Consider the following 22,258-nt stretch of genomic DNA (forward strand, 5'->3'; position numbering starts at 1 on the left):
CTACTGCAATACAGCGAGCGCCAATACTGCCAGCTAAATAAAAGATTCTAACTACTGATGGCACAAACTACTGATAGGCATAGTTAGCAAATGAAAGATTTTGATAGAGAACAATGTATTTACCTTAATAGTGTTCAAAAGTCATAATATATATATCCAGTCTTAAAAATTTACTCTTTCTAGCGTACACACGTCCAGATCGTCCGCTCAAACTCTGGTATCTCTCCCCCCACATCCACCACTGCTGGCGGCTCACCTCCAACTGCGCAACGCTACGCGCTGTTCACATCCAACTGCCCTACACTACAATAGCAAATATTGCAACAATGCCAACCATCCACAGACTGCACACACCACAGTCAGCGATTTTCATACAGAGCGCTACGTGGCGTTACCAACATAAAAACCTAAATAGCCTACTTACAATACAGCTTTTTAAGAAAATGGTGTTGTGCATTTTCATTCAGACCCGTAAACAAGAATATATTGCCGTCAGCAATTCTCTGTTTTTCATGGCATATCACCACCGAAAAGTTTTCCATATTTAGTGAAGACTTGTAAACAGTCACATTCTTCATTTTCAAAACGTAGTACGAGGGGCGTTCAGTAATTAATGCAACACTCTTTTTTCTGAAAAGCATTCCAATACGCCATATTATTCCCCACTCTTTTTGCTGCAAAACCCTGTTTCTCCATATAATTCCCGTTCCAGGCGACGGCCTTACGCCATCTTACCGGCAGGACGTGTACGCCCGCATGGTACCACTCAACTGGTCGACGTCGGAGCCAACATCTTGCTATATCAATAACCTCCCAATCATTCACGTACTGCTTCCCGCGGTGTGCATCCTTCGTTGGGCCAAGCAGTTGGAAGTCGAAATTACGTGATCCGTACTGTAGGGTGGATGAGAAAGAACTGTCCAATGAAGTTTTGTGAGCTCCTCTCGGGTACGCAGTTCTGTGTGAGGCCTAGCGTAGTCATAGAGAAGGAGAAGTTCGTTTGCATTTTTTGGCGACGAACGCGTTTGTTTACTTCCCTGAGGGTAGCGCAAAATAACTCGCAGTTGATCGTAGCACCATGAGGGAGGACATCAAACAGAATAACCTATTCAGAGCTCCAGAAGACCGTCGTCAGAACTTTACTGACTGAGGGTGCGGCTTTGAATTCTCTCTTCTGAGGAGACGTGTTGTGACACCATTCCAGCCGGCCGGTGTGACCGAGCGGTTTCAGGCGCTTCAGTCTGGAACCGCGCGACCGCTACGGTCGCAGGTTCGAATCCTGTCTCGGACATGGATGTGTGTGATGTCCTTAGGTTAGTTAGGTTTAAGTTGTTCTAAGTTCTAGGGGACTGATGACCTCAGATATTAAGTCCCATAGTGCTCAGAGCCATTTGAACCATTTTAGCACCATTCCACGGATTGTCGTTTCGTTCCGGTTCGAAGTGATGAACCAACGTTTCATCGCCTGTGACGATCCTCGACCGAAAATTGTCGCTACCAGCCCCGTAACGCGCAAGAAATTCCGTATAGATGTCGCTCTTTTGGCCTTCTGTTAAGTGGCGAGGATCCCAGCGGGCTCACACCTTTGAGTACCCCAAATGGTGACGAGTGTCTCTGCACTACCAACATAGACATCTACTTGCGCAGCGACATGTTGAATTCCGATCCGTCGATCACCTCGAATGGGAGTGTCCGCATGTTCCAACATTGCAGGAGTCACGGCTGTAGGCAGGAGATCGGACAGGTTTGCCCGACCTTGAGGCGATGATAAGAGACGCCTCGCCCAAACACTCACTGCATTTTCGTTCACTGCCAAGTCTCCGTAGACAATCTGCAAGCTCCTATGAATATCTGCGATGCTGTAATTTTCCGCCAAAAGAAGCTCAATAACAGCTATTAGGAACGCACCACCGCTGCAGGCGCCGTTTTGAAGACTACTTTCAGCGCAACTTCTAATCAGAACTTCATGAAACTATAGTGGTCGAAGCGGCGTGGCACAACAAATTCCGCTTATTTTCAGCCGAAACTAGCCGAGAAAAATGTGTCCTATTACTTATTGAACGCCCCTGGTAAATAATTGACAGATTTTATATGTGATCGTAATTCTCCAGGAAATGTTAAACGTAGAGGGCATCCCGTAAGTGCAACCACAGATGAAATAATCGAGTAGTGAACATCATGATATCTGCTGATTTGTAGTTAAAGCTGTATGAAAAGTTAGTTTCATAGGCAAATTGAAAGAAGTGGCGTGGGACAATCAGTGTGAAGTATGAACTATGACAACGTGTTGTGCAAAATGTGTGCCATGTTGAATGCTGACCGAAACTAAGCCTCAGAACGAATTCCTGGTCTATTGTGGACACACGAAAAAAATTTATTTTTGGCCTCATTTTGGGACTGTGGAAATTAAACAAGAATTATGGCAGCGGGCGATAGCCAGAGCACCTATGTGGTAAGGACGAAGTCGTCTACTGGAAAGATGCCCTTATTTTCAAGGATGCAAGGGGATAATCTTTACTGAAAAACTTGCAAACGATACAATAATAACGGACGAATATTAAGTAAGTCAACAAACTGGATCAAATATGCCACCAAAAGGGACCTGAACTGAAAAAAATTAAATCACTTTTCTTGTGGACAATCCGCCGGCCTATAACGTTCCCATCACAAAGAGAACACTATAAATTTTGTGGAGATTCGAATTTGTGGAACACTCAGCCTCCTCACCAGAATGCAGGATCGTAATTTACAGACTTTCCATAACATGTTGCCATACTGCGACGCCATTAGCGTCTATCACGTGATCATAGGCAGCACTTCCGAAATGGCCGACAATGTTGTTTCGTTTCGAAAGCATGCTGCCGTTGAATTCCTTGTTAAAGAGTGAAATCTGCAGCTCAAATTCACCTCAGACTACAACGAGGCTATGGAGATGTTTGCATCAGCCTTAGCAGTGTTGGGAGATAGGTGAAGCATTTCTAAGACGGGAAAACGAGTGTCAGAGATGAGCCACATGCCGGTTGTCCGCAAATTGCCTCCACGGTACGCAATAAGGAATGAGTTGGTGATCTCATTAGAGATGACAGGCGTATCACAGTCAATGAAATCGCTGCCCAGCTTGGAGTAGGACACAGTGCGGTGCGAGAAATGATTGAAAGCTTAGGTTATCGGAAAATTTGTGCCCGTTGAGTACCACGTTTATTGACTGAAGAGCACGAACTTCAGAGAAGAAGCATCAGCCAAAACCTTCTTCAAAGATTTCAAAATGCAAGTGCTGATTTTTTGACGAGTGTTGTGACGGGCGACGAACGCTACGAAACGGTGAACGATATTCAGAAAGCAGTGCGTCAGTGTCTTCGCGCAAATGGAAAGGCGCTCTGTCGTACAGCTGTTTGCAAACTCGCAGAACGATGTGAAAAAGGTGTGCAAAGAAGTGGATACTATGTTGGGATGCGAGAGAAAAGTCTTTAGATTACTGTAATGTACTTGGTTTCTCTAAAACATAAATATCAAGAAATTTTGTAATTGTTGCCCAGTACTTACAGTATGACCCTCGAGTTTTAATTCGTTGCCGGCCGGAGTGGCCGTGTGGTTCTAGGCGCTACAGTCAGGAACCGAGCGACCGCTACGGTCGCAGGTTCGAATCCTGCCTCGGGCATTGATGTGTATGATGTCCCTAGGTTAGTTAGGTTTAATTAGTTCTAAGTTCTAGGCGACTGATGACCTCAGAGGTTAAGTCGCATAGTGCTCAGAGCCATTTGAACCATTTAATTCGTTTGTGTATCATAACAACCATCTCCCTCCCTTTTCTTCCAACCAGTCAATTTACACATTTGTATATTTTACTGGGCAATCAGTGCACGCATCTATACTGTATATAGTCGTTTACATTTATAAATAACTGTCCTTGCAGTGTTGGATAGGGAGTCTCCACGGTGAATCGATTAGTGCTGAGCGTCACGTGACTGTGACGTCAAGCCTGTAATTCACCGCAGAATGGGCAAGGCGCGCTATATCATCACATTGGAGAGAAAGCCACATAGCGCGTGTACAGAATGGGCTATTTTACCACCGTGGTCGTAAAGACTCTAAACTTTTCACGTGCCACAGTGTTAAGGGTGTACCGCAAGTACCTCAATCCGGATAAACGGCCGTCGCCAGTGCCAGCCGCCATGGGCAGCGGATTGTAACAGCTAATTGATGGCCCACGCTGCTGCAAATCACTCACCAATTCAATGGTAAGCAGCCAGTGAGCAGTCATTCAATCGGAACTATCTTCTCGCTAAGGGGTACAGCGGCCAGCTCAGCACACATGAACCTTCACCCAGCGCGCGTTACATTGGACAGAGCCTAACACGGGCGCTGAAACACTGCCACTGGAGCAAGAGGCATGGAGAAGTCATCTGAGCTAATGAATCGGGGTGCACTACTGCGGCAGGGTACGAGTGGGTTGGGAACCACATAAAACGATGCATTCCATTTGCCGATAGAATATCATTCAGGCGAGTGGTGGGCCGGCCAGTGTGGCCGAGCGGCTCTAGACGCTTCAGTCTGGAACCGCGCGACCACTGCGGTCGCAGGTTCGAATCCTGCCTCGGGCATGGATGTGTGTGATGTCCTTAGGTTAGTTACGTTTAAGTAGTTCTATGTTCTAGGGGACTGATGACCTCAGATGTTAAGTCCCATAGTGCTCAGAGCCATTTGAACCAGGCGAGTGGTGGAGGCGTTCTACTGTGTAACATTCAGCCTAGGCTCATATGGGGTTACTGATGCGTCTGCAAATGTCTCACGTTGGTGAACGTGACGAGAACTTTCTGTCTCAGCATATGCACTAGTTAGATCGCCTGTGGCATTCCGCAGGTGACCCATCCCTTTATCAAGACATTATACTCTTCCATCGTTCCAGAATTCTACTAAAACGCTTTGAGAGACATCTCACGGATATGACGGTGTTCGCTCAGTCCATTATAATTTTAATCCTGGTAGACGACGGTGCCATTGTGGGTCCCTTGGGGGCCAACTCCGAATAGTCTCAGCGGATTCTGAGAGGTAATCGACCGCTCATGGGTCATAATGGCTTCTCAACGCCGTCGCCTTTTCTTGGCTGAAAATGTTTACTACTCGCTAGAAGATAAGTACCTCCAACACAACTTCTCTTTAATGTATTGGCTAAAAACAGTCTTGGTTGCAATTTTACTTTTTTTAATTTTTCAACTACGCGTTTCGCCTTATTTAGGCATCTTCAGGTTGATCTACATAGAAAACAGAGAACAAATACACCTATTTAAGAGTCGCGATCGCGTTGTGGAGACTTGGATAACCTAAAAGCATGTATAAGCAGATCAAATACTGATAGAGCAAATACCTTAATTCGGTATTTCTTAGAACGATTCTTTAGAGAGTTTAGCCAAAGGGCATCATCGAAGACTTTTTTATAGTTTGTTCGCTGTTGCTCCACTTCGAAGGGTATTAATGTGGCATTTTTCTTGACATCCAGCAGAATTTCTTCAATCAGTCTGACTTTCTTTCCTATTTCAGTTTTTATATTTCACTTCAACCTAACATTATGACAGCATGAATGAATTATTTTTGTCAATATTTTAGCCTAATTTCATAACTCGTTTTGTAGCCTGGATTTAAGCATGGGAGTATTTAATTTCAGTCCATTGAATCAAATGGTTTCGACCATATTCAAGTTAATAACATAAAGTACTGTACTTTGCATGCGCTGTGAAATATGCTACCTTAAAAATACTAAAACAACTGGCACCATACATTTACAAACTCACCGAATCAGACATATCAAAACTGACAAGTTTTGAATCTTGGAAAACTTTCTGCGGGCGCCCATGACTGCGAGACATGGAAGCAGTCCATCTACACAGTTGTCAAAATAATCTTATTTCAATTTTCTTTAGTCGAATGTAGCTACTTGTTCTAAAACAACTCATTGTAGTATTTTAAACATAGCTGCGCAACAGCAACGGTTCCACGTAATAAGATTAAAAACAGCCGACCAGTTGCAATGGATAAAGCAATCTTTACCTAGGTTTCGACAGATTTAAATCTATCTTCTTCAGAAGGCGGCAGTATTACATTAATATGGAATGATATGTCATTGTCGTTTTTACAAATATCTGCATAGATCCATTAGTCCAAAATAAAATATTTTCAGGGCTATATTTTATTTTGGACTAATGGATCTATGCAGATATTTGTAAAAACGACAATGACATATCATTCCATATTAATGTAATACTGCCGCCTTCTGAAGAAGATAGATTTAAATCTGTCGAAACCTAGGTAAAGATTGCTTTATCCATTGCAACTGGTCGGCTGTTTTTCATCTTATTACAACTCATTGTACCCGTAAGCAGCCGAATGCAATCTGGAGGCGAGTGAAACTTCTACTAGTTGTATATGACTGGCAAGGAGAAGCGAGATGGTTGCATTCTGTTCCGGACTGCTAGCAAGTGAGTCATTGACAGATCTGATTGACTCTAGGGGCTGATTGTCAAAGATGCAGCCTGGCATTTTATTTGCGGGCATTTATGTTGAATGTGATCAACCAGTGCTTGCAGTAAGCACTGATAATCTGAAAATCTAGCTGTAGTTCCCAACAATTTTCGAACGATATGTCTTACCTGTATACAAATGTCCCATATGTTAACAATCCCGCACACTGATTGCCGTAAAGGTTCTATCACATTTACTGTACGTTATTTTCATTTCCTTCTACGTGTCACCATTAAGAAAGAGGTACTCATTTCCGCTTACTAGGTTGTCTTCAATCCAGAAGCATACCAAGTTGGACATCATGTAAACATTTCTTCTGTCTATGTTGCAATAGTGCGTGACTGTATCTAAGGTATTTCATAACTCATAAAACGTGGGATGAACCCAAAAGCTGCTGTTTAAAACCTCCTGAATCTTGTTTACGATGAGCTATTCGGATAGATGCTTGCGAACTACTCTTGACTGCTTGTAGGCAAGTCATCACGTTCGAGCACAAAGTATGTTGCACAGTTCTACAAGAGTCTGACACCAGTGAGATACGTTTTTATTTCTGCGTTGCGCGGGTGTGAGACTTGTTATGGACCGGAACGATCTCAATCACCTTCCTATCACATGGAAAGCACCGTTACTTCAGCGACCTACAGTTCTCTATTGGTAGAAAAAAGGTCAGCCCCATTATATCAAGTGATCACTTTTCTATCTAGCGACATGAGCAGGTTTCTCAGTTCGCTCCCACATATTTCTGTATCAGTCGTTTTCGATTTCGTGGAACGGTCGCAAATAAGACCTGCCTAGTGATCTTTTTTGGGTGAAATAATTTTTGAAGATATTTTTTACTCTTTCAGCCTTCCGTTTTGGTAGTATTATAATTAGTTAGCTTCTTTTATCAAATTCCTGAAAAGATTCTCGCGTGGCTGTCTTACGTTTGTTCACGAAGAATTCTATTTCGTTTAAATCTGCTACGCAGCTCTCTGTGTTTTCGAAAGAACTTTCCAAATCGTTGTTGAATCGCGGTGCGACTATGTGTTGTCACCGTCTTACATCGTAGAAACGTATTTAGTAAATTACTTTTAGTACGTATGAATTTCTGCTGCAGATCTTCTGCATTCTCTTCCCCAGAGCTGAATGTGTGTTGCTGACTACTCATGTCGTCTTTAGCGGTTTTCTTGTCGTATTTGTTAAACTGGAATATCTTCCCACCTTCCCACATTACCTAGAACGTTTAGTTCAAGTCGTGACACGTCATTTATTTTGTTAGGGAATTAATGTATAAAGTAAAATTAAAAAAAAAAAGAAACTTGCCTCCAGGAAGTTACATTTCATCATTTTGACTGTAAACGTGTAATTTCGAACAAGGTTAATTTTAATGCAACGCCTTTCAAACTTCGAAGAAAAAAATGCTTTTGTCTTTCAGACTGTAATTATATGTGATCAACGAGACGTCGGTAGCCATTGGAGACGCTCTTTGGTTTAAGGGAGGACGCTAGGAGCGCACTGATATTTTCCTGGGAGGTAGTTGGCAGTCAGGACCAGCCAGGCAACGACAAACCAACATATCTGGAGATCGGAGAGTTCTCTCAGATTTGTGTAGGAACGGTAATTTAGTGTGGTGGTATGAAGTGGTGCCTAGCGTAGCAGTTTGCTGTTTTCTTAGTGACACCGACTTTTTGAATAGAGCCGAGCAGAGTCATCCAGCCTCACTTTTGCCAGTATTCTGCAGCAGTCAACACACAGCATTCGCGTAGTCAGTGTCCATCACAGAGGACGTACTGATAAGCGCATAGAACCCCTTCACGCATGTATAGGAGTGACAGTCTTTGAAAATCGATTATTATTTTTACCGCTCGCAAGGCGTGAACAATTTATGCGATTCACACGGTCGGAAAATAACCGGCGGCTGCCTTCTGCTTAACTCGGTGAGATGTTAGGGCCTACAGCCTACGTAAGACGCTATCAAGTTCCATCGTTGCTTCTTATTGCTATTATCTTTCTCTCTCGCTCGCTCGTCTCAGCCCTTCTGCGGCATCCCTGATTTCATTCCGTAACTTTTATTTTTAATTTATGCTTGACTGCATTTGAAATCTGGTACTGAGTACTAGCGCAATCTTTCCTCCTGATTTTTATGCTAAACATTCATTTGTTTGTAAATATTTAATTCAGAATACATTTCAATGCAGTCGGTGAGTTGGAAAGGGGGCCATGTCCACTTTTTTTTTTTCAAATTACGTTTTCCAGCGAGAACTGAGCATTATACCTGTTCGAAAAATTTGGTATAACAAGGAGTCTTAGTCTATCAACAGAAGCGCTCGTTAGGTGAGTAAGAGTTAGAGAAGGGCCATGCCCAGATAAACAAGCATATGGTGAACCTGTCCCCGTAAAAAAGAAGACACTATGCATCGTATACATTCTGGCATACATACCTGAGGAGCAGAAATCATTTTATAACAATATCTACCAGTTGCCAGCGAAGGGTGGGCAAGATAATGACGAAGCATACCCACCAATGTCTGTTTTGCTGTATTTTGGCTGTGGTTGTACTTTCGGTAACCAATAAATGAACCTATAGGCTCATAACAAACTCTTTTATTCTTATAATGAAGATAAATAACAGGAACTTGTGTACCACAATCATTTCGCTGCAACAGAACGCTAGTTCGAAAAAGGGTCATCTGCAGCACATTCAGACTGGATTACTAACCACACTCGGTGGCTGTAGTATGTTATAATGGTGTATATTATTTCATCCTGAGACCAGCTGCTACTCAGCACAATTACGACGCCTTACTTAAGCCAGTTCTGTAATAAAACAGTTTTCTATGGCTCCTAAAGATTGCTGGGAGATTATCCGTTTTTCAATTCACCGATTCAGTTAATAAGTAAAATCTAGAATTCCTCCCGTCGTTGTGATGTGGTACGGCCCTTCATTTTCATTTGCATCCCCGTTACAAACTATGGTTAATCGATGTTCGGACTGACTGCTTGATTCACGCCTTTAAGTAGGGTCAAGTCGGGTGTTTCCAAGTCCACACGGTATGATATCTCCCAAGTTATGTTTCACTTTTTAGAGCAAGAATTTGGCAAGCGAGGCGAACCACAACAGACGCTGGCCGTTACATTTTAACAAGCTTGTTTCTTCTTGTTGGGTACAGAAATAAATGGGTGCTACTTGGAGAAGGAAAGGAGATTGGTGTTTCAAGTTCCATTCCATGACGATGTCGTTAGATAATTTGGAAAAGCCACAATAAACCTAAATCATGATGGCCAGATAAAGGTCTGAGCCACTGCCCTCCTGAATACTGAGCAGTGCGCCAACCAGATCGGTGAGTATGACTCAAGTCGATGAATTATCGTCCGCATCTCGTGGTCGTGCGGTAGCGTTCTCGCTTCCCACGCCCGTGTTCCCGGGTTCGATTCCCGGCGGGGTCAGGGATTTTCTCTGCCTCGCGATGACTGGGTGTTGTGTGCTGTCCTTAGGTTAGTTAGGTTTAAGTAGTTCTAAGTTCTAGGGGACTGATGACCATAGATGTTAAGTCCCATAGTGCTCAGAGCCATTTGAACCATTTGATGAATTATCTGAAGTTGGGTTTTCTTAGGAGCAGGAACTTTGCACGCAGGAACAGAATAGGGCGTTGTGCGTCGAGAGAGAGGCGAAAATTAAACATGTTGCGAACTTGTGTGTTGCCAGAAAGTTAAACCACGAACTCGTAAACCGTTCAGTCAAAACGAGCTGTTTGGGATTATTGTTCAAAGTGATGTTCCTTTAACCGAACTGTTAATATTCTATACAGCAATGATGGATCGCATGGAAGAAAAGGAAACTCCTGGCTTTGCTGATAGCTAAACGTACGCTATCCAGTCACATCAACGTCATCACCTGCCAAAAGCCTGAATAGCCATATTTTGCTGCGCGGATCGTTGTGACTCTTACAGGAAGAGAGTCATTGAGCTTTTGGAACGTACCGACAGGGATGTGGAGCCACGCCCACTCCAGTATTGTGGCCAGTTGCCCGAGGTATCTCGTCTGAGGATCCATGGCGCGAACAGCCCGATTCAGATGATCTCACAGATTCTAGATTGGGTTTAAAACCGGTGAGTCTGGGGGCCAGGGAAGTACGGTAAACTCGTCCTGGTGCTCTTCGATCCATGCACATACACTGCGCCCTGTGCCACAGGCAGCATTGTCCTGCTGGTAGATACCACAGAGCCGAGGGAAAACAAACTGCATATAGGTGTGGACATGGTCCCCAGGAAAAGACGCATACTTGTGTTGAGTCACTGTGCCTTCCAGAATGGAGGAGGCCACCCAGGGAATACCATGAAAACATTCCCCAGACCGCATCACCCTCTCCTCGGGACTGGACCCTTCCATCGATGTTTGGAGAGTGTTTGGTTTAAGACGTTTCACGCCTTACGCAATAATGGCCTTCTGTCCGATGGAGCATAAATGTAATTCGTGTAGAAAGGCCGCCTGACGCTACTCAGTAGACGTCCAATTGCGGTATTGGCGTGAAAATTCCAGCCTTCGTCGCCGATGAACATTAGTCTTCAAGAGTTCGTGAGCTGGCCGCCTGCTGTGGAGAGCCATGTGAAGCAACGTTCGCTGATTGATCGTAGAGCATGCACTGTCAACAGCCCCTTGGTTCATCTGGGCTGTCAGTTGCCCGTCAGTTGCACGTCAATTGGCCTGCATACATCTCCGTAGCCGTCGTTTACCCCTCACTTCTATGGCCCGTTGTGAACCAAAGATACCTCGGCAGCAGTTTTGGGTATCGCCTTTTTGCCAGGCACGTTAAGCCTTAATTACAGCAATACGCGAAGAGCTTAGAAACTTTGCTGTTTCGGAAATGCTTCCAACCTTGGCCCGAAATTCAATGATCATGCCCTTTTGGACGTCAGATAAATTGCTCCATGTCAGTAATGATGCAACGACTGCGCTGTTTTCCGCGTCCCTCCGACACGCTTTATATGCCCTCCACTGCTAGTGTTGCCACCTGCCGTTTGTGAGTGGTTATTCCACGCTGACGTCGACTTATTTGGTGGCCATATTAGTGTGACTGGATCGTGTGTAATGGACGAAGAAGAAACATATGCGAATCGTAGAAAAACTCTAGCAATGTTTCTTCGACATGGCGTCAATTAACAGTTCATTTTTCTCGGCACTGAAACGCACTTTGAGCTTTTTAGTACACATTGTAGCCATTGTGAATTGAATTTCACCTGATTTGCAGCAAATCAGCGTACAACGCGTTTGACTCCTCCAGAAGCAGTTGACCTGTCACGGCTGACGTAAAACGGTGTAGAATTACGGCAAAAATTTTCAATATTTTGTCACTGTCGGGGGAAAGACGCATTGCACCGATGGCATTACGCACCATGCAACGCAAAATTCCTGCTACTAGGAACACGCGAAATAAATGTATTACAGCGCATCTGTAGCGCGATGCACATACGTCACCTGGAATTTGATCGTAAATGTGTACGTGGAGCCTTTCAGTTCGCCAGCTGTTGAAGACGGCGTGAGGCTGTGCGCCGGCCTTGCAGCGGCGGCGCTGATCCGCCGGCGTGACGGACGAACTGCAGCCGCGGTCGTAAGTCAGCGCGCGGGACAACTTAATGGCGACCGGCCCTTCTGTAATCGCCGGAGCAGATAGCGGCCGTCCAGCTGCCGTCGCCAGCCGATTAACGCAACACCTCTCACTCTGGGGCGCCAGCGAAAGTGAAAGCACACTAACAGCCCTACATTCCACACAACAGCGACACCGAACGAAGAATTGCTCACACCTAGGACACAGCGCACTAATATCGCGTAATACCGCCTACAGCCTCGATAATGGCTTCAGTTCGGTGAGGAAGAGAGTCCACAAGTTTTTGCAGGTGTATTGTGCTATAAGAGGCGCTCATAAAGTTTTCATCCGAGGTCGTTGGTGCAGCGTGTGTGTAACGTAGCGCAACTCCGTTACGGGTATATACATGTAGGCAACGGATTAGTGAGGCATTCGTGTCTTTCACACGTGTGTGCAGCAAATGCAGAAACGTGAACTATGGCGACTTTGTTACGAAATACATCCAAACAAGTCAAACTTGCTGTTATTCCGTTCTCGGCTGCCTAATGACAAACACTGGTAGATACCCATCAGAGAACGAAGAACCTGTCAAAAACCGCAATCGTGGAAAGATGCACCAAGTGCTGTACTGTTCGCGATTCGACACAAGACGCCGGTGGACCTGAGAAATGTGCCTCATCAAGTGGGAGACACTCGAGGACCCACCCTATAGTTCTCCGATCTCTCACCTCCGACCATCGCACCTTGGATCCCTTAAAGAAACCTTCAACGGTCGCCGACTTCTGTCGGATGAGGATGTGCAGCAGACAGTTACGCGCTTCTTCACACAGAAGGACACAGTGTTTTATCAATAGGTATCTTCAGCTTGATGTGTCGGTAGGATGACTGCCTCAATGCTCACGGTGATTTTTCCTGTTCAGCATGCCAATTCTCGGCTAGACGAACTTCGAACGAAACAGTATTTATTTCATTTGCAGACTACTAATTAGAGCTGTTACGAGTAGTATATTTTTTTAGGTTGGTTAGTAAAACTAAGTACATATGACGCAAGCAAGCCGTTAATGTTCGCTTTCTCCTGGACAGCAGGTCACGTATTGAAGTGGAGACAAGTAGATGCTTTGTCCACTTAGCGATGTGGTTACGAGCGTGCAGAAAACATCAGGTGGCAAATTATGTGCTGTGCTTGCGAAACGTAGAGATAGGACAGTTGTCAGAAAGAAGTGGGTACATATTAAGGTACCAACGATCAAAATATCTGTTCCTATATCCCTAATACCATGTGAAGCCACTCACTGATGATTGATAACATAGCGCTACCAAATTGCAGGATTCGTTTCAACCGCTTTTCTAGTTGGTCCGAGAAATTTTCCATGGGAATAAGATCGGGTCACTTAGCAGGAAATTCGAAATCCCGCAGGGTGCCTAAGCATTCGTCAAATCAGGAAATAATTCGTACCGCACTGTGACTACTACTGTTGTCACCTCGGAAGACGGGAGTTTGCACAGCAAAATGGTTCAAATGGCTCTAAGCACTATGGGACTTAACATCTGAGTTCATCAGTCCCCAAGATTTAGAACCACTTAAACCTAACTAACCTAAGGACATCACACACATCCATACCCGAGGCAGGATTCGAAACTGCAACCGTAGCTGTGCACAGCATACTCATCATGAATATGCAGCAGAAAAGGTAACGCGTTGAGATAGACATTCTTGTTTATGGTCACGACAACGCCAATGGGTGATTCCAATACATCCCCAAAACATTACAGAATCTCCTCCACATACTGAGCATTAAATGCGTCGTTGGGTCGTAATGCACGCAACGCTTTGCATCACTTCAGATAAAGTTCCGTGCTATGGCCCTAGAGGGCTAACCTGGCCCGAGCAACCACCGTGTCGTACTCTGCCAATGGCGGCATTGGATGCGGTATGGATGGATGTGGATGGATGTGGTAAGCAGACCACTCTCCCGGCTGTTGTCGGGTTTCTTGACCTTGGAACCGCTACTGATCGCGCTGAGTAGCTCCTCAGTTGGCCTCACGAGTTTGAGGGCACCCCGTACCAGTCCCCCCACCAAGGGAAAATACCTGGCAGTTACGGGAATCAAACCTGGGTCCCCTGCGTGGTAGTCAGCCGCCGTGACCACTCATCTACGGAGACGGACACTTGGGTCACTTGAAAACAGGCAAAATGGAGACTCGCCTTGCGACACTGCATTCTTCCAATCAGCTATTGTTTCTGCGTCTTTAGGTCTATTGAAAACGTGCAGCTTTATTTACTACTAGGAGTAATGGACTTTTGCGAGGTATCCCACTCCGGATGTCCATTGCATCCAGTTCCGTTCGCAGTATCGCTCTCGGAAGCTATTTGAGATGGATCTGCATTCACTGAGAGCAGCAATTCCAGATCAGTTTGACACCAGTTGCCAATGACAAGGCGTGGCGGTCGTCTGCAGTCCCTGCCAATTAGGGTCTTTTTGCGACCGCTATTCTTACGCTGTGTTACATTCCGGCCAGTCATACATCACTCTTTGTGTGAATGCCTGACAGTCCGCACTGATACACCAACAAATCGCGGAACTCCACGCACTGTGTGGTCATGGGCATGTCCAAATATTACAGTTACTTTCAACTATTTTGTAAAGTCTCCTCGCGCACCCACCTTACTGCACCGATTCCGTACAATCGACTGGCACGTGCCATGACTCACGCCAGCGATGGAGAGGCACATGACCGCCTGGTACCAACTATACACAATCTACACCGCTCGAAAGCAACCGCTGTGGACTTTTCATGGTGTGACTAATATTTTGTCAAATGATTTGACTGTCTTTGGACAAACTAATATCAAGACCCACTTAACAAGATGCAGGGCTGCTTTTGGCATGCTAAATAGCCTGAATCCTCATAAGGTTGATGGGATTTTATCCTGTTTCCCAGAAATAAACTGTTCCAAACCCTTAATAGATGCTGGAGGAATGTAAACTATTATTTTTCGAATCTGAAATGTTTTGTACCACCCAAACATTTACAATAATAAAATATTTAATATAGGAGAGGGATGTGAATTCTGTAGAGGTTCATTTTCATCAGGTACTGACCGTACAGGACACACGGCACTTACTCTCGACAGTATCCTGAGAATTCAAACTATATCAGGCGCTGTCAAGTAGTTCAACCTGGCATAAGGTGCAGAGCACTCCGTAACGATTATCTATGGATGTTGGCGGCGGGATTTTCGGAGAAAAACACCCTAGCGACCAGCGAATAGAAAAGGAATATCGTAACTGAGATAAAATTATAATTAATAACAATGAAATGGTAACAGCTATATTAAGATTGAAAAGAGGCTGACTGCCTTATTAAATTAGCAAATTGATCATGTAAACCATATGAAAAAAGAGTTGAAAGTAATCAGCGCTAGAGGTTGGTTACCTTTTGATTACCTGGCGCTTTTTCCGAGAGTGATGTTCCAGAAGAGCATGTCTGTACGCGAGCGCCTTAGACCATATTTCCTTCTCTTTCTTGGACGCTGCTAAACTGTACAGACAGAGACACTGCTTCTCTTCCTTACGAGCATCTTCGCAGATTGGTGCGCTGCCTTGATAACTTGAGTAGTGAGGATAAACCTCAGTTCTAACCTTATTTTCGGTGTCGCTTGTAACATATATTTTAGTTACGTATATAATTGGCTTCTTCAATTTCTATTTACTTAAATGTGTTATCATCCGTACAGTATCAGCAACGATACTAGCACGTGTCCTGCACTGGATCGGCGACAATTTAGCATGTTGATGGCACTGGATGTAATAAAACGCACATTTAACTAATCTAGTGCTTTTTATCGAGTACCATCGCCACTACTGGTGTAATATGTATAAGAGTAGTGGTGTTGTGCTGTTTTCAGTTCAGTCTTGCTGTTGACAACACATTCCTAAACAATGATAGTGACGGAGTAGTATTACGTAATATTCCACGTATCCGAAGCGTAGCTTGTATCTCCCGAGTTCACTGGGATGCTATTCCAAATACTCATATATATGACGACTGTAGTCAGGATTAATTACCGTAACATTCCAAGAAACCATATAAACATTGCAAAATTCGATAATATTCTAATTCTGTGATTATACAGGACAATGAAGAGAAACGTTACTTTAGCTTCATCGTCATCAAATCAACACCGAACACCCCCAAGAGTGTAAGAAATCCATTGCTGACAGCAATGCGTCACTAGATTAAGATTACTTGAAGAGATATTAAGTAGCCTTTACCAGCAACGTTTCCTTTCGCTGTATATAGAGAATTCACAAATATCTTCGTCACCAAAGTTCCATGACACTATTTACGAAGTCCGCCTGCTTAGCTGGATGGCAACGTGCTCGCATCCCATGCAAGCGGGTCCGGGTTCGATCCCCAGCTGGGTTGGAGATTTTCTCCGCTCGGGGACTGGGTGTTGTGCTGTCCTCATCATCATTTCATCCTCGACACAGGCGCGCAAGTCGTCCAATGTGGCGTCGACTGAAATAAGACTCGCACTCGGCAGCCGAACTTCCCCGGATGGGGCCTCCCGGCCAACGATGCCATGCGCTCATTTCATTTCCATTTGTGGATCTTCCGCTCCACTTGCAATAAAAGATCTCTCGCTTGGTACGATCGATCTAGCTAACTGCAAATAACTTGACAAGAAAATATGGTAATTCATTAGCGCTTAATTGTTTAGTGTGAATTTCTTCAAAATTTTTAAGGAAATGTTTAAAAAGTCTAAAATAACATTTAGCTGAACTTTAAATTGATTACCATGACAGAAATAAAAAATCACTCTCCTGTAAATGTGACGCTGGGTGCTTGATCTTTCTTCAGCTTTCTTTTCTGTTTTACAGAACGTTAAGATTTGCCGATAACATAGAATTCCATTGGAGACAGCAAAGTAGCTTCCTATATCAGTTTAACGGAGTGGATAAAGGAATATAACGTGAATGTAAACAAAAGTAAAACAAAACAAAATATCATGTGATGCTGGCAGAACTACATTAGAAAATGAGACACTAAAAACAGACGAAGAGTTTTGCTATTTGGCGGTAGCTGTTAGGAATTCTTTTCTGATGTCTGTCTGGAATGTGGCTCGTACAGGGCTGAGGAGTGGATGATAAACAGTTCTGACAAGGAGGGAATACAACCATCTGAAATGTGGTGCTACAGAAAAACGCTGAAGATTAGATTTTTAGGTAGGGTAACTAATCAAAAGGAACTAAATCGAGTTGGAGAGGAAAGAATTTCATGGCGAAATTTCAGTGACAGAAAGGATCGCCTGATAGGAGATGTTCTGAGGCATCGAGGAATAGTTTGATAACGGATGAAAGAGTGGGGCCGGGGAGAAACTGTACACGGAAATTATGGCTTGGTTACAGTAATAAGATTCAGTTAGATGGAAAACACGGCTCGGCTACAATACGCAGTTTTAAATGCCTGTAGGTTGCAGTATTTATGAAAAGACTAGCGAGCCCGGCAGTGCTTCGCAATTGCTAAACATGTATGGGTATTGCATATACGTCTTATAATCCTTGCCCTCCCCCTCTCTCTGTACATCTTCTCATCACCCCTCTCCTTCCGTACATCACCTCATCACCCCATCTCTATGTGCTAAACATCCACGCCCTCGAACTCTGTCCGTCTCCTCCTCCTCCTCCCCCCCCCCCCCCCCCCCCACTATGTCCGTTTCCGTCTTAGTCTTCAACGGACTATTATGCAAAAATTTGAAGCAAATCCGTCAAGATATTTTCGGCATTTTTGGTGACAAAGTTTTCCCTTCATATATTACATATAAATATATAAATGTAATATATTAAGAAAATATATAGCCTATGTACATCAGAGTGTTGTGTAAAAATTTGTAGTAAATCGGTCACGACCATTTCGAGATTTTCGATAACAACCTCCCTTTGTATATGACATATGTATTTATTTGTTATATACAGGTAAGTGTCAAATTGATCTTTTTGTTATAAAAATATGCTACACATTTCCTTTACTTCACATCTATGGTCACAAATTTTTTGTCATTAGACTACCAGTTTCGGTCTATAATGACCATCTTCAGGTTTGCAGCAAAGTGTGGGAAATCCACAAATACTCTATCAGATTGTCTACAGCTTAAGACAATAAAATAGACCATAATGAAAAGTATTAGTGACATGCATTTGTGCGCTTTAAGTATGTGTTATAAAAACATGTCCCAATATACTGGAGTCTTAGCGTCGTCAAACGCTAAACACAAAATCTGCGCCAGTATTGTCGAATATAATTAAATATTAGTATATACAGGAGTCACCTTGTCAGCAGCACTACTGTTCAAAACAAACAGCCTTACAGTAGCCACAAAATGTTTGAAATGTAAGTTCGCCAGATGTTGCTACTTAGACGTATAAATGTTCTGCAGTAGTTAATTGTACGATGTAAAATAAAGGGAGGTACAGTCAGTAAAGTCTGCAATGGGCTTATAAAGTGTAAGAGGCATTATAGTAACAAAAATCAATGAAATAAAACATGACAAAAGTTAAATTGTTAAAAAGGAAAAAGTTAAGAGACAGTAATTGACGTGTGCTCAAGTGGCGATATTATAGATAATGAGATAAATGATAAACAGCTTTCCAAGTACACAGAATAATATAAAAATTACAAAACAAATAGCTAAAGAAGCCCAATGAATGAAAAGACTGCCGCACATAATCAGCCCCCTCTGTTAGCGCTAACGCCAGAACGCCGCATAGGCGAGAAGTGGTTAGAGGAACGTGATTATGTGCGACAGTATGTTTTCATTCAATGAGCTTCTTTAGCTATTTGTTTTGTAATTTTTATATTATTCTCGTTTTTATTTTATTCTGTGTACTCGGAACGCTGTTATTATTTATATTTTTACCTATAATATCGCCATTGAGCGTATGTCAAATACTGTCTCTGTTTATTATTTATCTCATTATCTCTAATATCACCACTTGAGCATAAATCAATTACTGTCTCTTAACTTTTTCCTCTTTAACAATTTGACTTTTGTGGCGTTTTATTTCATTGCTTTTTATTACTATGATGTCTCTTACACTTTATAAGCCCATTACAGACTTTATAGATTGTACCTCCCTTTATTTTGCATCGTACAATTAATCATTGTAGTATATGTATACGCCTAAGTAGCGACATCTGGCGAAATTGCAACACAAACGTTTTGTGGCTACTGTAAGGCAGTTTGTTTTGAACAGTAGTTCTGCTTACAAGATGACTCTTGTATATACTTTTATTTAATTATATTCGACAATGCTGGCGCTGATTTTGTGTTTAGCATTTGACGATGTTAAGGCTCCAGTATATTGGCACATGTTTTTATAACACATACTTAAAGCGCACAAATGCATGTCAGTAATACTTTTCATTATGGTCTATTTTATTGTTTTAAGCTGTAGACAATCTGCTAGAGTATTTGTGTTTTTCCCATATTTTGTCGAAAATCTGCAGATGGTCATTAAAGACCGAAACTGGTAGTATGACGACAAAAAATGTATGGCCATACAAGTCAAGCGCAGGAAATTTATTCTATATTCGGGTCACTGTTCAGCTCGAGACCATGTCGCAGCTTTTGAAAATTAAAACATGTGACAGCGCAACTGTGAAATTGGATGCAGTTTTTTTTAAATTTTACACACCAAAAATACTATCACTACTCATAATTACAAACAAAAAATAAATAAATAAGTAAATAAATAAAATAAAAAATCTTCCAAATCGCTCTAGCTGTTCTCAATTAATTATCTTTCACAGTTTACTTTCATTTCCGACTTTTCCGGCTGATTTTCCAAAAATTTTCTTTCATACAAACTTCGTTTTGACAATTACGAACACAACAAAGACAGACATAAACCAAACCTGTGTTCTTTATTGATGATGTACCGGGTGAGCAAAAAGTCAGTATAAATTTGAAAACTTAATAAACCAAGGAATAATGTAGATAGAGAGGTAAAAATGGACACACATGCTTGGAATGACATGGGGTTTTATTAGAATAAAAAAAAGTATTGCTAGACGCGTGAAAAATATCTTGCGCGCGTCGTTTGGTGATGATAGTGTGCTCAGACGCCACTTTCGTCAACGCTTGGCCTCCCGGGTCCTCAGACCTCAGTCCGTGCAATTATTGGCTTTGGGGTTACCTGAAGTTGCAAGTGTATCGTGATCGACCGACATCTCTAGGGATGCTGAAAGACAACATCCGACGCCAATGCCTCACCGTAGCTCCGGGCATGCTTTACAGTGCTGTTCACAACGTTATTCCTCGACTACAGCTATTGTTGAGGAATGACGGTGGAAATATTGAGCATTTACTGTAAGGAACATCATCTTTGCTTTGTCTTACTTTGTTATGCTAATTATTGCTATTCTGATCAGATGAAGCACCATCTGTCGGACATTTTTTGAACTTTTGTACGTTTTTGGTTCTAATAAAACCCCATGTCATTCCAAGCATGTGTGTCAATTTGTACCTCTCTATCTACATTATTCTGTGATTTATTCAGTTTTCAAATTTATACTGACTTTTTGATCACCCGGTATATGTGCGGCAATTGATTTTAATTTTTCCGTTGGTCTTTCCAAAAATTTTCTTTCATACAAACTGTACCTTAAGAATAAGGAACGCAACAACAAAACAACAACCAAATCAGTCAAGCCGCTCTCAGGTGATGATTTTTCATACATGCGGCAGCTGATTTTTATTTATATAGAAAAAGGTGGTTGCACAGGACAGACTAGCGTGGAGAACTGCATCAAACCAACCTTTGGGAAGAAGACTACAGCAACAACAACAACAACAATAACGGCCGCTACGGCATTCTGTACTCCACATGTTCCCATCGCCCATTTATTTGTGCCGTGTCCCCTCTAGTTAGTAGGCACTTAACCGCGCCTCAGTATCGCGAGACTGTGCAGAAAAAGTGTGTCCGGCGCCTCAGCTGGATTCGCAACAGTGCCTGCTGGAGAGCAGGGCCGGCAGAGATTTGTGGCCGCCGCCGTCTGCGGCCGGGAGCGCTCGCCTCTAGTGGCGGTCGCCTGAGAGCCTCTCAAGTGGCCTCTGGCTGCTGCAGCTCCAGCTCTATGGCCCGACGCGCTGCCAGACACTGGCTCCAGGGCTACGGCCAAAGACTCTCGCACTCTGGTGCAAATTACACTTGCACAGGTTGCCTACCCAGTCTTATCTTTATTTTAAAATAACGACCCACCCTGGCTCCACAAGGGTAGCGCTAAGTACGTGCAGCCGGACGACTTGTATAGTGGCAATTATTTTATTTGATACCTTTTCCTCCATTTCCCTTCACCGCTCTTATACATTCACTCTACATAAACAACCCGTTCTTATCAGCTTGTATCTGATACGTCCTTGTTGTGTACACAGTTCCACGTAGTCAGAGCGTACACAACTTTCCCACTAGAGCGCGCCCCGCTAAGCACAACAGCGCAGGCGCAGCGCTCGTCCGTCTCCGCACTACGAGATGGCGCTGCCTTAGAGACGGACCAAATTCTGCTTCCGCCGATCCGCGTATTAAAATGTAACGCAGACAATGAGATTTCTGCTAATGTAGAACCTTTTCTCCTCGTGAATCACACTCGCGCAGTGATACCTGAATGCGCGAGGTATTATAACGAGTGTACAGACCTCCGATCAGTCAGTCTGCATTTGTCTGCACCAGTCTGTACCAGTCTTCATTAGTCTGTACCAGTCTATAGTCAAGTTTCAGTCTGCGACTAATAAGATCATCATATTCCTGTACATAGCCATAAAGATAAATGTGTAGCCACTTTGTCAAGTATCAGAGATATGTGAGAATAAGATTAACATACCAAGACCAAAGGAACTTCAGAGTGTCAATTGTAAATAGCATCCAGAACCAAGTTAAGTTATTTTTATGCTGGTTATTATTTTAGTAAATGTGTGTGAAAATTAATCAAGTTCTGTTTAAAGCGGTCACCATCAAACTGCTACTCTAAGCGTGCATGTGACATTTCTATCATCTGACCTAATGACAGAAGATAAACACGCCACAATAAGACCATGTGACATATTGTGACATTCGCCTACTTCGTTAGAGCGACAAGTCAAATAATCTGATGGTCTGTGTACCGAAGGACTTGCA

The 22,258-nt window shown here is 43.2% G+C and overlaps 1 protein-coding gene across 1 annotated transcript in view; it reads left to right on the forward strand.

The window, feature by feature from the left end:
- The window catches only part of LOC124613533 (forkhead box protein L2-like), a 162,033-nt gene extending 140,853 nt beyond the window's left edge, over positions 1-21,180 (forward strand). Inside the window, exon 5 of the mRNA XM_047142243.1 lies at positions 21,095-21,180. Within this exon, the coding sequence (XP_046998199.1) occupies positions 21,095-21,180 (86 nt within the window). The remainder of the gene's footprint in view (positions 1-21,094) is intronic.
- The last annotated feature ends 1,078 nt before the right edge of the window (positions 21,181-22,258 follow it).

Source organism: Schistocerca americana, chromosome 4, assembly GCF_021461395.2.
Source record: "Schistocerca americana isolate TAMUIC-IGC-003095 chromosome 4, iqSchAmer2.1, whole genome shotgun sequence".
Taxonomy (NCBI): Eukaryota; Metazoa; Arthropoda; class Insecta; order Orthoptera; family Acrididae; genus Schistocerca; species Schistocerca americana.